Source organism: Tupaia chinensis, unplaced genomic scaffold (assembly GCF_000334495.1).
Source record: "Tupaia chinensis unplaced genomic scaffold, TupChi_1.0 Scaffold144336_1, whole genome shotgun sequence".
Taxonomy (NCBI): domain Eukaryota; kingdom Metazoa; phylum Chordata; class Mammalia; order Scandentia; family Tupaiidae; genus Tupaia; species Tupaia belangeri.
Window position 1 is genome coordinate 1,795,902 of NW_006204194.1, and position 14,391 is coordinate 1,810,292.

Genomic DNA, 14,391 nt, shown 5'->3' on the forward strand with positions numbered 1-14,391 from the left:
AGGTGGGTTTCTTGTAGGCAGCAAATGGAGGTTTTCTGGGGTTTTGTCTGTCTGTCTGTTTTATCCAGCCAGCCAGTCTGTGACTTTTGATTGGAGAATTTAATCTATTAGCATTCAATGTTATTATTGATATTTGCAGACTTGTCCCTGTCATTTTGTTAGCCATTTTTGGGGGGTTGTTTTTTGTTCTCTTATTTCTTCCCATCTCTCTTTAGTTTTCCTGATATAGTATTCCTTCAGTAGTTCTTAGAGAGCTGGTTTAGTATTGGTGAATTCTTTCAAATTTTGTTTGTCTGTGAATGATTTTATTTGTTCTTCCCATTTAAAGGATAATCTTGCTGAATACAGTATTCTTGGTCAAAATTGTTTTTCTTTAAGTATTTTGACTATGTCTTCCCATTTTTTTCTTGCCTGCATTGTTTCTTTTGCAAGGTTTGATATTAGCCTAATAGGGTAATCTTTGTAAGCAACTTGATATTTCTCTCTTGCCATTTTAGAATCTTTTTAAAAATCAGTTTTTATTTAACTTTATTTATTTATTTATTTATTTATTTATTTACTTCAATTTTACCAGAGAGGGACAGAGTGAGAGGGAGAGGGAAGAGTGAGAAAGCAAGCTGCCAGGTTCAGGATTCGAACCATGGTTGGCCACATAGGAGTTCAGCACCCTTAACCACCAAGCCATTTGCTGGCCCCACCATTTTTAGAATCTTGTCTTTGTCCAAGAATTTTACCATTCTGGCTATGCTGTGCCATGGAGAGGATCTTCTTATGGTGATTCTATTTGGTGCCCTTTATATTTCTTGGATCTGGATGACTGAATGCTTCCCTAAGTTTGAGAAGTTTCCTGCAAGTATTTTATGGAATAGATCTTCTATGCCCCTGTCCAATTATTTGCCTTCTGGAATACCTATTATTCAGATAGCTGGATAGTGTCTAGTATTTCCTAAATGTTGTCTTAATTTTTAAAAAAAATTTTAAATTATTTTTGGTGATTTTATCTAAGTCAAAGGTTTTGTCTTCTAGTTCAGAGATTCTGTTTTCTGTGTGGTCTAGTCTGTCACTAATACTTTCAAGGGAGGTCTTGGTTTTCTGTATTACTGTCTTCATCTCTAGAAGTTCTGATTGGTTCTTTTATATGGTGCCTATACCCTCCTTCAGATCCTAGAAAGACTTCCTCATCTCTGTCACCATGAATGTTTCTGGCATTTCTGCAAGTTCTTTTGTGCTGTCCACGGTTGAAGAAGAGCTGCTCTGTTCCATTGGGGAAGGTGTTTCCTTGTTTTCCCATATTTCTTGTGCCTCTGTACTGGTTCCTAGTCATCCAATAGATTATACACTTCACTCTATTTTTCTGGTGTGGTTTCTATAGTGTCAGAGGGGAAGAAGAGCTCTACTTCACAGCATGTTCTTGATAGAGAGCCTTGTCTTCCAGTCGGAGAAGCATGTGTATAGCAGCTATAGGTGTTGATGTGTTTCACAGTCTCTGGGTAGCAGGTGCACCTGGGGCTAAGCTGCAGAGTTTCAACTGGAGAAGGAAGTTCAGAAAACTGTGAAGTCTTGAAATTTTCCTGGGTGGGCAGATGGCAGCTAGAAGTCTAAAACAGTCTTCCTGCCTCAGTTGGCCTCACTGGCTGCTGCCACTCCACACTCCTCAGTGCAGGCTCTGGGAGTAATGGCGGCAAAGGGGCCAGTCTGGTGTGCACCTGGGGAAGTTGGAAGACAATGGGAGATTCCTAAGGTAGTCTCCTTCCTCAGTTTTCTTTTCTTTTTCTTTAAAGAATTATTTTATTTCGATTTATTTATTTATTTTAGTTTGACCACGGAGGGACAGAGCAAGAGCGAGAGCAAGAGAGAGGGAAAGTGAGTAAAGCCAGCCTCCAGGTCTGGGACTCAAACCACGGTCAGCCATGTGGGAATCCAGGGCCCTTAACCACCATGCCACCTTCTGGCCCTCATGGAGACTATTTTTAACCCAGAGAAGTTTTCCAAACTTCCACAGAACTTTCTTTTCTTTTCTCTTTATTCTTCTTATCTTTCTTTAAACATTCTATCGCTATGTGTCATTTGGCTTGTAAGAGTTGTCTAGGGCATGAACGGGCTGTAATTTGTCCTTCTAACTGCCTGGCAGACGTTTTCGATGTAACTATTGTAGCTGGCACTCCTCTGGACACCCTTGCATGCTGCCCACTTGGACATGGAGTGTGACCTGGAGCTGCTGAGCCGAAGGGAAGGCATGTTTTTGTTTGGACTTGGTTCTGCTGGCTTGCCCACAAGGCCGACTGTCAGTTTGTTCTACCTCCAGAAAAGTGGGGAGAACTCATTCATTCACACCCTTGCCAACTCTTATCATGAAACAGGGCTTTTCCACTGTGGACAGGTAACCTCATTCCATTTGAGTCAAGGAGAAAGAGGAATAGAAAGGAAGGGCCATCTCCCTGCTGGCTGAGGCTGGGCCCAGAGGGCAGATATGGAGCCTGATTCTGAGGTCTTCAGGGAAACCATACAGTCTCAAGGTCCCTGACCAAACCATGGTATCTCCGTGAGCCTGCCCTCAGCCAAGCCTCTGAGCTGGGACTAGATTGAAAGGTAGGTCTTCCTCTTTGTCCTCTTTGGGGCAAAAGCATTATGTACAGATTCAGGGACAAAGGCTGGTTCTTCCAAGGAACCTACTAGAGGCAGGGGGTATGGGTGCTCCCTCTTCGCTTCGCTTCGCACAGTGGCAAAGCTCCCGGAGCTTCCATTTCCTGCCTCACCCCTCAGTGGAGAACGACCTCACGGCTGAATGGCAGCGAGAGCGTGGCGGTGGGAACGGGGGTCGCCGGGCCATCTGGGCAAAGGCCCACCTTCTCTAGGCTTCACTAGGTGTCCTGGTCTGAAAATCAAGACCATTGGCCAATCGTGAAGAGCTTTATGTTCCATAATGCTAAAATACTTTCTTCCACTCCTTCCTCCCTCCATTCCCTACCCCCTTTTCCTTCTTTCTTCCCTACTGTATTCTTCCTTACTCTCTCAATACTCGTTCCCCACAATTCACCTTAAAAGGTAAGAGAAGCTCAAAAGTTTTCCGTAAAAAATGTTCATTGAATATAACTTGGTTGTGCAATAATGTTTATAATAAGACAGCACTTAACAAATAGTCGCCACGTGCCAGGGCTATACAAAGAATTTAATATGTTAACTCACAACAACCCTATAAGATACATATTTTCACTCATCTCACTCAGCCAACAAAAGCACTAAGCCTTCCTTATGTAACCCAGAATTAGGTAACTATTGTCAATGCCGTATGGTAGAGTACTGCACAGCCCTTAAGATTGCGGTTAGGAACATTTTTATTAGCATGGAAAAAATACTCCATAGATGAAAATATACACAATTTCAAAATGTGATTAAAAACCAAGTTTAATTTTAAGAAATAAAATTTATATCTCCATATCTAATTGGAAGAATGTAACTCAATACATTCACAGGAATGATCTGTGAGTGACAGCATTATAGATAAGTTTTTATAAACTCTATTTCCTTCTGATTCCCAAGTTACATGAAATTATAATGAGCATGAAGTCAGAAAATATTTCATGTACATAACAAAAATCTGAAGGATTAAAAGCCGAACTGTAAACCCTGGTTACCACATGGAAGTGGGATTAGGTATTGGGAATTACTCTTTTTAGTTTGTACATATTTGTGTTATTTCCAATGTATTTTAAATTTTTGTTTCACTGTAATTAAATACACATAAAATAAAATTTACCATCCCAACCAGGTAGGTGTCCAGTTAAGCTGGCTGAAGTCCACCCACACGGTCCAGTCACCATCACCTCTGCCCGTCTGCAGAACGCCTTTCATCTTCCACAGTTAAACACCCCCTTAGAGTAACCGCCATTCCCCCTTCCCTCTGGCCAGCACTATTCCACCTTCCGTTTCTATGAATGTGGCTAGTCTAGATATACAAGTAGATAAAACATTCTTCTAATAGTTTGTGAAAGTTTTTTATTCTTTCTGTACGGCCTGAAAATTTGGCGAATCTTCCAACAGGAATATTCATGTAAAAATTCTCAGAACAGGGACCAGCAGTTAGTGTAATGGCTATGTCGCTGGACTCCCATGTAGTTGACCACGGTTTGAGTCTTGGACCCGGTGGCTTAAACTCATGCCGGGCGCGTGCGCGTGCGTGCCCAAGATCCTGAGAAGAGAACGGAGGAGAAGTGACTGCGATGTGGCCATCCCCCCTGGGGGGTGATTTCTCACTGTCTGTCTCTCTGACTCTCTCCGTCTGGCGAGCACAAACACCCTATAGCAAAAATCTCTCAAAACAAACAAACAAACAAAAAACCTCTCAGAACATCACACTGTATCCCACAAATATATACAACTAATATGTGTCAATTAAAATGTAGTGTTAAACTGTCCCAAGGATTGATGAAGATAAATGTCATCCACCTCTTTAATCCCCAGTGAAACTTCCCGGAAGAGCCGCTGTGTGCACACTCCCCGCGGGTGCACTGACCAGGTAAGCTCCCCCTGCCCTCGGCCCGCACAGGTGAGCTCCGCCCAGGTGAGCACTATGCAGGTGACCATCGCTGGGTAAGCAACACGCAGGTGAGCCCCGCGCAGGTGAGCACTACCACCCAGGCGAGCCCCGCGCAGGTGAGCACCACCGCCCAGGCGAGCCCCGCCCAGGCAAGCCCCGCACAGGTGAACCCCGCACAGGTGAACCCCGCACAGGTGAGCCCCACGCAGGTGAGCACCACCGCCCAGGTGAGCCCCGCCCAGGTGAACCCCGCCCAGGTGAACACCGCACAGGTGAGCCCCGCCCGGGTGGGCACCGCCCAAGTGAGCTCCGCACAGGTGAACCCCGCACAGGTGAGCACACGCACTCTCCCCTCCGCCCCGCCCTGCACGCGGCGCTCCAGCCTGGCTGCTCCCAGCGATGGCCGGTGGCCCCTCCCGGCGCCCGCGGAGCTGCCGCGTTCCCCTCGCGGGTTCCCGGGTTCCTACTGACCGGCATGAGGTTTCTTCCCGCCTTTCTTGGCAACGTTCCTTCCTTCAAGAGCGCCGGTGCGCTTCAGAATTTGAGCGAGCCACCTTGAACTCTCCGAGCCGCGTTTTCTCCGTGCGTCCCGCGCTGAGAGGCGGACTCCTCTGTGGGGTCCCCACTCGGGGACCCGACGGCGCAGGGGGAGGGCGCGGCGAGAACTCGGGCACGCGCGGACCCCGCGCCAGCTCCCGGGCCGCGCGATGTCAGGGCTGCGCGGAGGAGCGTGGGGACCGTGTCTCCACCGCGGGCAGCGGGCACGAGGCGGGAGCGAGCAGACAGCGAGCCGCGGGGGGTCACCGGAGGGAGACGCTTGCGCAAAGGGGCCTGGAGACACCAGAGCAAACCCTCCCCAGCTCGTCCGCGCTCCGCGAGCTGCAGCTGCGCGCCCACCCTGCGGACGTGCCGCTGACGAGCAGCTGTCAGCGCCCGCCGAGGCCAGGCCTGTGCAAGGCGCCGGGTGACACCTCCAGCAGGGCAGAGGTGTAGACGTGCGTTCACGCTGGCGAAGCACGCGCGAGCTGGAGCCGGGCCGGGGCTGGGCGGCGGTTACCCACAAGCCATCCGTGTCCGTCCCTAAGGAAGGGGTCCCCGCGGCGCGCAGCAGCCTCTGGGTTCCACTCGCAGCCCCTGGGCTCAGCGACGGCCCTGCGTGTGCCACGACCCAGCTGCCCTTCGAGAAGACCCCGCTGTGCGCACCGGGCCCGGGATGCGATCCTCCCGTCGCCCGCTTCTCCCTCTTCCCCTCGCAGGCCTCCTGCGTCCTCGCGGGCGCTCGCCACGCAGCCTGGCGCTCATGGCGGCAGCCTGGGCGAACCAGAGCTGGGCGCGCGAGTTCGTGCTGCTGGGCTTCGCGCACGTGCCCGCGCTGCGGCCGCTGCTCGCCGCGCCCTTCCTGGCCATGTTCCTGCTGGCGCTGGGCGGCAACGCGCTCATCGTGCTGCTCACCGGCCTGGACCCCGCGCTGCGCGCACCCATGTACGTCTTCCTGCGCCATCTGGCCCTGCTGGAGCTCTGCTTCTCGCTGGACGTCGCGCCCCGGCTGCTGGTGACGCTGCTGCGGCCCGGGCGAGGCGTGTCCGCCGCCGGCTGCGCGCTGCAGCTGCTGCTGGTGCTGTCGTGCGTCACGTCCGAGTGCTTCCTCCTGACCGCCATGGCCTGGGACCGCTTCGTGGCCATCTGCAGGCCGCTGCGCTACGGCGCCGTGGTCAGCCCGCGGCTGTGCAGCCTGGTGGCCGCCCCCCTCATGGCTGGCCGGGCTGCCCGTGGCGCTGGTCTTCACCGTGTGGCTGTTCTGCTTCCCTTTCTGCGGGCCCCGGGGCATCCGGCACTTCTTCTGCGACATCGCCCCGCTGCTGAGCCTGGTGTGTGCGGACACCAGACTCTTCGAGGCCAGCGCGCTGGCGGCCACGGTGCTGGTCATCATGGTGCCCTTCTGTCTCATAGCCGCGTCCTACGCCGGGATCCTCGTCGCCGTCCTGCGTATGCCCTCAGCCGCCGGGCGCCGCAAGGCCCTGTCCACGTGCGCCTCCCACCTCATCGTGGTGATCCTGTTTTATGGCACGACAGGTGTCATCCACCTGCGCCCCAAGGCCAGCTACTCCCCGGAGAGCAAGCAGGTGGTGTCCCTGTCCTACACTCTGGTCACACCCATGCTCAACCCCCTCATCTACAGCCTCCGGAACAAGGAGGTGAAGGCTGCTTTGGGGCGAGTGTGCTGCGGTCGTCGGGTTTGTAACCCGTGAGTGACCACTCAGGACCGGCTTGCAGTTAGGGATGGTCATGTCTGTTTCGTCCAGGGCTAACGTGTCAGTGTGGGGTGCAGCACTCTGCTTCCAGGAAGCCGTAACTGTCTTTTCAGTGTGTGCGCCCCTGGTCCCCTGGTTCCTCCTTCCTGCCCAAGATGAGGCACCTGAGGAAGCCGGCAGTCCTTTTTCACAACGGCCTCACAGTGGTGGATAGATGAACTTACTTTGGCCAGTTAGGGTGTCTCTGTAACTTTCTCTGTGAGAATGCTGTGTAACGATCTTCAGATTTAGTGCCTTGAAACACAGTCCCCTGAATTTTTAGTCAGCTGAGGGTTAGCTAATCTAAGCTGAGCTTGTCTGAGTGGTTCTGATCTTAGCTAGACTTTATAAAACGAAGGGTCACGGATAAAGGCTGGCTTAGAAGAACGTCTCCACCCTTCTCCTGGGGTCAGAGGGCTACCTGAAGCATGCCTTTTGTCACTGCAGTCGTTGAGGTATAAGACGAAGCCCAACTGCACAATGCAATGTCAAGCCTTTGGTCATAACACACCCAGTAATGTGCCGTTGGCCCGTGCAAATCACACAGGCAGATTCAAAACGAAGGGGTGAGATATTACCCTCCGCCCTTTTGTGGGAGGAACTATGAAGTTCTAACAAACGGCGCTGATGAAACGAAGAGTGAGTGATTTGGGGGCATAAGAGAGTCTACTTCGAAGAGCCGGACAAAGGTTTTCTCCTCAAACTCCTCTTTCTGTGGACTTCCCAGAAACTGTTTGGCCTTTAACAGGGGAGTTCCTGCCTGAAATAATAGCAGTGCAAATTAGGTAAAGACCAGTAAAGGGAGAGAGATGGGGTTTAGTGATTGTGGAGCTCCTTGATCCAGCCACGCCTGAAGTGCATTCTGTACCTGAAATTCTTATGTGAGTAAATAAATTCCTTTTTACTTAAGTGAGCTTAGGTTGGTTTCGCTATGCTTTTCAGTGACCCGACTTTATCTCTAATAACTAGCCTGATATATGAGTTAATTTATTTATTCCCTCAAGTCCATTAAGAATTTTTTCTAAGCAAAGGTAAATATACCAGAGAAGTTTGTTCTCTTTAGCTTACTTATATGAGGGGGATGTCTTCAGAAAGCTCACAGAAAATGTGTATCGTGATAAAACTATGCATAGCTATCAAATATTTTTGCACTAAAATAAACTCACACTTTAATTCCATTCCTCCACAAGTGGGAATAGAACCATATCTACCACATAGAGTTGTTGAAATTAAACAAGGAAAGGTGTGGTTGTACCTACCACAGTGCTTAGAACACAATGGGTGCTCTGTATGCTATTCCCACAGCTATTCCAATAGCTCAGAAACCACCAAACCCCATCTTCAGCAGGGGACACTCAGTAATATTCCCAGGAGGCTCGATTTGGAACGAGGAGACTGGGAGCTACGTCTGGAGCCACAGCCTTCCATGTAGGGCGTTGGGCAAATCACATCGCCTTTCTGAAACTCAGCCTTTCCCTCTGTAAAGAGCAAGGGTTGTGGAGGTTCAACAGCCTCCATTCTGCTTGCTACCTGGGATTACGTGGAGATGTGACCAGTCAGTATAAAAATACCACGATTGCATGGCTATGAGGTGATGGTGATGATTGGGGCTGGATGCGCTGTTGTTGGGATGCTGTCCTAATACTGGTGCATCCGTACGGCTGTCCTCACCTCAACTCGTCCTTGACAGCAACTCAAGACCATGGGAGAGGCGTGAGCACATAGTTTTCCGGATCGGAATCCTTCAACTCACGATGTAGTAATAGCACTCAGCACTGTCACCACCCTCGTCATCACTGCGAACACGAAGCGCTGCCTATGTGGTAAGCACAATTCTGGGTGCACTTCAAAGTTCTTTAACTCCATAACATGTCTTCAATGGTGCTCAATTTCCTGTCCTTAGGTGTTCAGGGAAATCTTTCTTTGTCCTCACAATCAATCCAGTTTTCTTTGAGCAAGGTTTCTGGATTAAAGGAAAAAAACTTGTAAAAATTCTATTTTTACACCTTGTACATTTACATTTAATCACCATGCATCTTCACTGTGTGAAGATTATTTTTTACCATCTTGGATACAGTGCATATCAGTCAGGTCAAAGATATCACCTGTACATTACCATCAACAGGTAACTTTTTGTTTGGGTGTCTGATAAATGTTATTCCTCATCCCCTCTCTCCCACCCCCATCACCTACCCCCTACTGTCTCTGTATCTACAGTTAATTGACAGTGTAACTGTACTGATTTATGGGGTACACTATGATGTTTTGATATGAATATATATTGCATAGTGTATACTTAGGGCAGCTAGCATATCTGTATCTATGCACACCTTTATAGATTTACCGTTTCTTTGTGGTGAGAACATTCGATTCCTCTCACCTAGCTATTTTGGAATGTATGATATGTTATTGTTAACTGTAGTCACCTTACTAAGCAGTAGAACACCAGAACATAGTTCTCCTATCTAATTTTAACAATATTTCAAACTAGCTAAAAGGGAGGATTTTGAATGGTCCCATCTCAAATGTCTGAGATGACAGGTATGCAAATTACCTTAATTTGATTAATACAGGTTATAATCACACACTGAGAAATCACACTGTTCTTCACAAATATATACAACTGTGTCAATTAATAAAATTAAAAAAAAAAGGATTTCCTTTCTTTTTAAACAAGCCAGTTCTGCCTAAGTCTCCACCTTCCTAAGGGTTACTTCCCCAATTCCACATTCAAACAGCAAATATGCGTTGACCACCTGCTGTGTGTCAGGCATTTCTCTGGGTTGTCGGGGTGCTGGGGTGGATAAGACGTCAGAATCTGAGACCTCGTGAATTTTCAGGAGTGTGCAATGTCTTTGAAAGATGTGGTCAAGAAACACTGAGGTGGTTGTTACGAAGCTGCATGGCCTCCAGCCTGATTTAGCGCATCAGAACTGGGGTTTATAAATGTGCATTTACAGCAATCATCCCACATAATCCTGACAGAGCTGACGATCTACCGCTCTATCGGATTCCTCCTTAGAAGACAGAGCATTAAGGAGGCCAACACGGAAACCCCAGTCCAAATACCAGAGGGAAGGTCATCTCCATATAACCACACTCTGTCTTCGCTAAGCTGAAACTCTGAGGTCATCAACACCAAAATCTGCTTGCCTCCGTTCTGGAGACAACTGAGCCAGGATGCCAAACTCCAACTCTCCAGCACATTCTTCCGACCTCATTCAGAAAGTCAGGCTTAGGCCAGCGTCTCCCAGGACTCGCCTCAGGGTCCAGAAGTAATTCCGGCACACAATACTGCTGTATCAGAGGAGGGAATGAATTCTCTGTAGCTAAAGAAAAGAAAGGTCTGCTGAATGCTTTTCAAAAACTGATGTTTGATGTAAATTTCAAAGGCGGAATTGAGTTTCATCAAGAGAAAAGACAATCTCTTGTCATAGAAAACAGTTTGGAGACAGAGGCGCCAATGTCCTTTGGCTCACGAATGTGTTTGTGACTAAGATAAAGACGTGGAACATCCACACAAATGTCTTAGGTTGGTACGAAGGCGAAGGGCAGGAAAGTGTGCTAGTCGACAGTGTTAGAAAAAAGTCATCATTTTCTGTTCTATGGATTTTTCAGTGGTTGCAGTAAACTGACATCAATTTTATCCTTTTTGGAGAAGTATTAAAATACTTTTTGTGGTATAGAAATGTCAGTGGCTTTGGTTCTGAGTCTGTTCTTGGGAAACTCAACATGTCATTTAAGATTTTGTGATATTTCTGAAACATTGCTTATTTTCTTCAGATTTAATAAAATATTTTAGGCATGAAAATTTAAAAATATCAATAATCTGGGACCAGCAGTTGGCATAATGGCTATGTCGCTGGACTCCCATGTAATTGACTGCAGTTGGAGTCCCAAACCCAGTGGCTTAAACTCACACCGGGCGCGTGTGCATGTGTGCCCAAGATCCTGAGAGGAGAATGGAGGAGAAGGGATTGTGGTGTGGCCATCCCCCCTGGGGGGTGATTTCTCGCTTTCTGTCTCTCTGTCTCGGTCTTTCTGGTGAGTACACGTGCCCTATAGCAAAAACCTCTCAAAAAAAAAAAAAGTATCAATAATCTTGTTTCTGTTTTCTCTAGAAAAAGCTGACAAATTACTTAGGGTTTCATGATATTTCTAGAGCGTTATTTATTCCTTTCTTCTACTGCCCTATGGAAAAGAGGAAAGTCCTGTGAATTGATGGCATTCTCCATATATAAAAACATGCCATCAATTCACAGGACTTTATACATATTTTATTTTATATATTTCATATATATTGAATGTTTGGGGTGTAGGGAGTAGCCCTACATGGAAATGAAATTATGGTGCTAGAAGGGAAAATTCTGAATGACATGTGAAGAGCTTAGATTTTATGGACAAGGCAGTAAACAGAATTTATAATATTCTCCTTAGAAACCAGCACAGTAATACTTCTACATGGCTATGTCTTGACTGCTTTGTTGCATAAATAATCATTTTATTTTATTTTTTAGGGAGAGGTTTTTGCTATAGGGCATGTGCACTTGCCAGAGACATCGAGAGAGACAGAGAGACAGAAAGTGAAAAATCACCCCCCAGGTGGGATGGCCACGCCACAATCCCTACTCCTCCATTCTCCTCTTGGGATTTTGGGCACGCACACGCACCCAGTGTGATTTTTTTTTTAGAGTTTTTTGCTATAGGGCATGTGCACTCGCCAGAAAGACAGAGACAGAGAGAAAGGGAGAAATCACCCCCCAGGGGGATGGCCACACCGCAATCCCTTGTCCTCCATTCTCCTCTTGGGATCTTGGGCATGCACACATGCACCCAGCGTGAGTTTAAGCCACTGAATCTGGGACTCGTGGTCGACTACATGGGAGTCCAGCGACAGCCATTGTGCCAACTGCTGGTCCCCAAATTGAGTGAAATGTAATTGAGTAAAACTTAACATAATTTGAGTTGGGCAGTTTTCTGGGTCAACTTCCAAACAACTCTGGGTAACCTCATGTTCAACTCAGTATCTTAAGTTCCAGAAAGGAACGTGATGTACAAGAACAAGTGAAGGAGTGAGGCGGGAGGAGGCGGGCGGGCGCTGGCAGGATGGCAGGCCGCACAGTCTGAAAGGCGGGCTGTGATCGACGGACTCTCTGGAGACTCAGGTTAAGAGCCACTTCCTCTGGGCGGTGTTTATTCCAATTGATTTGATGAAATATACATTCCGTAACTCTACCACAGTAACCACCGTCAAGTGTCCAGTTCTGTGACAGTAACTGCCTTCACGTCCTGTGATGCGTCACCACCACCTGCCCCCAGAACACATTCATCCTACAAAACCAAGACCCGTGCCCACCAGCCAACTCCCGGGCCCCAGCTTGGCGACCTCCGGTACTCTCTCTCTCTGCATTTGACTACTCCACGAGCGGAGCAGTACACTGTCCTTTCGCGGCTAGGTTATCTCACTGAGCGTGATGTCTTCGAGCTCCATCCATGTCGCAGCACATATGAGGTTGCCATGATGCATTTTTGCATGAAACGTCACAACTTTCCGGGCAGCCTAATATTTGCACCTTCTTGCTTTGAAGGCCAAACAGTACCCGCCTGTGCATCCGTCAGTGGACACCCGGGCTGCTTCATGTTTGGCTGCGTGGATTCCGCTGCTGTGCACACAGGGGTGCGAGTGCTTGTCCCCGCTTTCAGGAGTAGCCCTTCTCTGTACCAGGAGTCCCTCTCCTGTAGTCATCGGCCCAGAACGGTTGTGAACACAGCTCTCCACGCTGGCGTGTTCTGCCCCACACAGGACTGAGGAACCGATGGCCGGGGCTTTCTCTTATCTCAGTGCTCTGGACTCTAAACACTGGGCCTGGAGTGTGGGGAGACTCAGTCTGAGGGTTGACCTGAGCTGAGGATGCTTTGGAAGACCTCTGTCCTACCGCCCCTTCAGCCTTGAAGAACAGCCACAAAAAGGCTTCCTCTCCACCTCGCCTGCAAGTCCACCGAGACCAGGATGGTCCCTGAGGTCCAGAGCCCAGCTTAATTGCCTGGCTCGTTTTCACAGTGAGCACAGTCAGATTCTAGAACTCCGAAGAGCCGCAGGAGGGTGCCTGCTTCAGAACGAAGAAGACCTCCTCCAGGATGGGCTGAAAGACAGTTCTTCCCTTCCTCGGCATCTTCCCTGCCTCTGGCAGCAGCTGAGCCCCTGGGCAAAAATCTCTTCCCGGTAAAGCATCAGCAAGACACGGTCTGAAGGTTATCAGAGGGCAAGGTGCAGCACGGCCCCGCGGAGGTGAAGACAGGGAGCAGCAGAGGGCAGGGTTCTGCAGGACCGAGGGCAGCAGGTACCGGTCTGAATGCGGTCTGAATGCGTCAGAGATATTAGCGAATTCAGCTCTCGGGAGGAGCCAGTCCCTCTCTCCCTCTCCCTCCCTCCTCTCTGTCAACACAGGTGCGGTGCGTGCACACACGGCCCCAGACTTACGATATTTTGACTTTATGGTGGAGCAGGCTGCCATTTGTTTTGTCTTTATTTTCTTAAAAACAACTACTTTGGTGTAGAGTAATAGGGATTACATTTGATTTGTCACTTTCAGTGTTAAATGAATTATAGGAAATATTCACGTAACGCTGGCTTTGTGTTGCGTCTTCGCCCGACTGAAGGCTGACGTAAGTGCTCTGAGCATCTCTAAGGTGGGTGAGGCTAAGCTGTGATGTTCAGTAGGTTAGACGTACCGAGTGGACTTTCAACTTACAATGTTTTCAAATTATGATGGGTTTATCGCAGGGCAATAAATATTGTGCCATCTGCATTGATCACTACCTTGTGCTGTGAGCAGTCGAAGTCATGTCTCCGAGCTGCCTGGAAGTGTACACGGGTTGTGGGCAAGTGCCATTATTCCCCTGTGTGACGTCCCGCTGACGGAGCTGCGGTACCAGCTTCCCTTCCCAGCTTCCGAACCCGTTACCTCGCCACGTCTCCGTGGTCAGATCCTTAGCTCCCGCTAGTGAGCAAGAGCAGTGTTCGTCCTTCGGTGCCTGGTCTACTTCACGTCGCATTACTTTGTCCGGGTCTGGGTTTTGTGCATTTGGACCACGGTAGCATTGCATTTTGTATGTGTAGCACATTTCTTTATTCGTTTATTGGTTTCAAAATCCTTGCTTTGACCCACCCTGCTCTGCCTCCCCACGGAAGCTGAAGTAGCTCCTGCTCTACAGACGTAACCGTGAGGGACGAGCAGCTACCCCACACTGTGACGTGCAAAGGAGGCTCGCGTGGACTTGCTGATGTTGCGAGGGGCGCACTGTCTCCGCGTTCTCACACACACGGACGCGACAACCCGGTTTCTTTCAGGCCCGCCTGCCCGCTGCTCTCCTGTGCTGTCTTCCCTAGTTAGCATTTGTGTAATGGACTGCAGTCAAAGGCTCAGAATTTTACCAGTTGAGAGTTTACCCTCTCACGAAAGAAGTTCTGGGCCTTGTTTATGAGAGGATTCAAACGTGGTTGTACATTCCTCTTGAGACCAAGTCTTTACTGACCGTGCTGGTGCCCCCTTCCTACCCCAG

At 48.9% G+C, this 14,391-nt stretch overlaps 1 protein-coding gene across 1 annotated transcript; it reads left to right on the plus strand.

The window, feature by feature from the left end:
- The first annotated feature begins 5,750 nt into the window (after positions 1-5,750).
- LOC106733665 (olfactory receptor 10A7-like) lies at positions 5,751-6,786 on the plus strand. Its single transcript, XM_014583486.1, is given in 2 exon segments — positions 5,751-6,281; positions 6,283-6,786. Coding segments are annotated over 2 exon segments (1,035 nt in total).
- Positions 6,787-14,391: the final 7,605 nt, after the last annotated feature.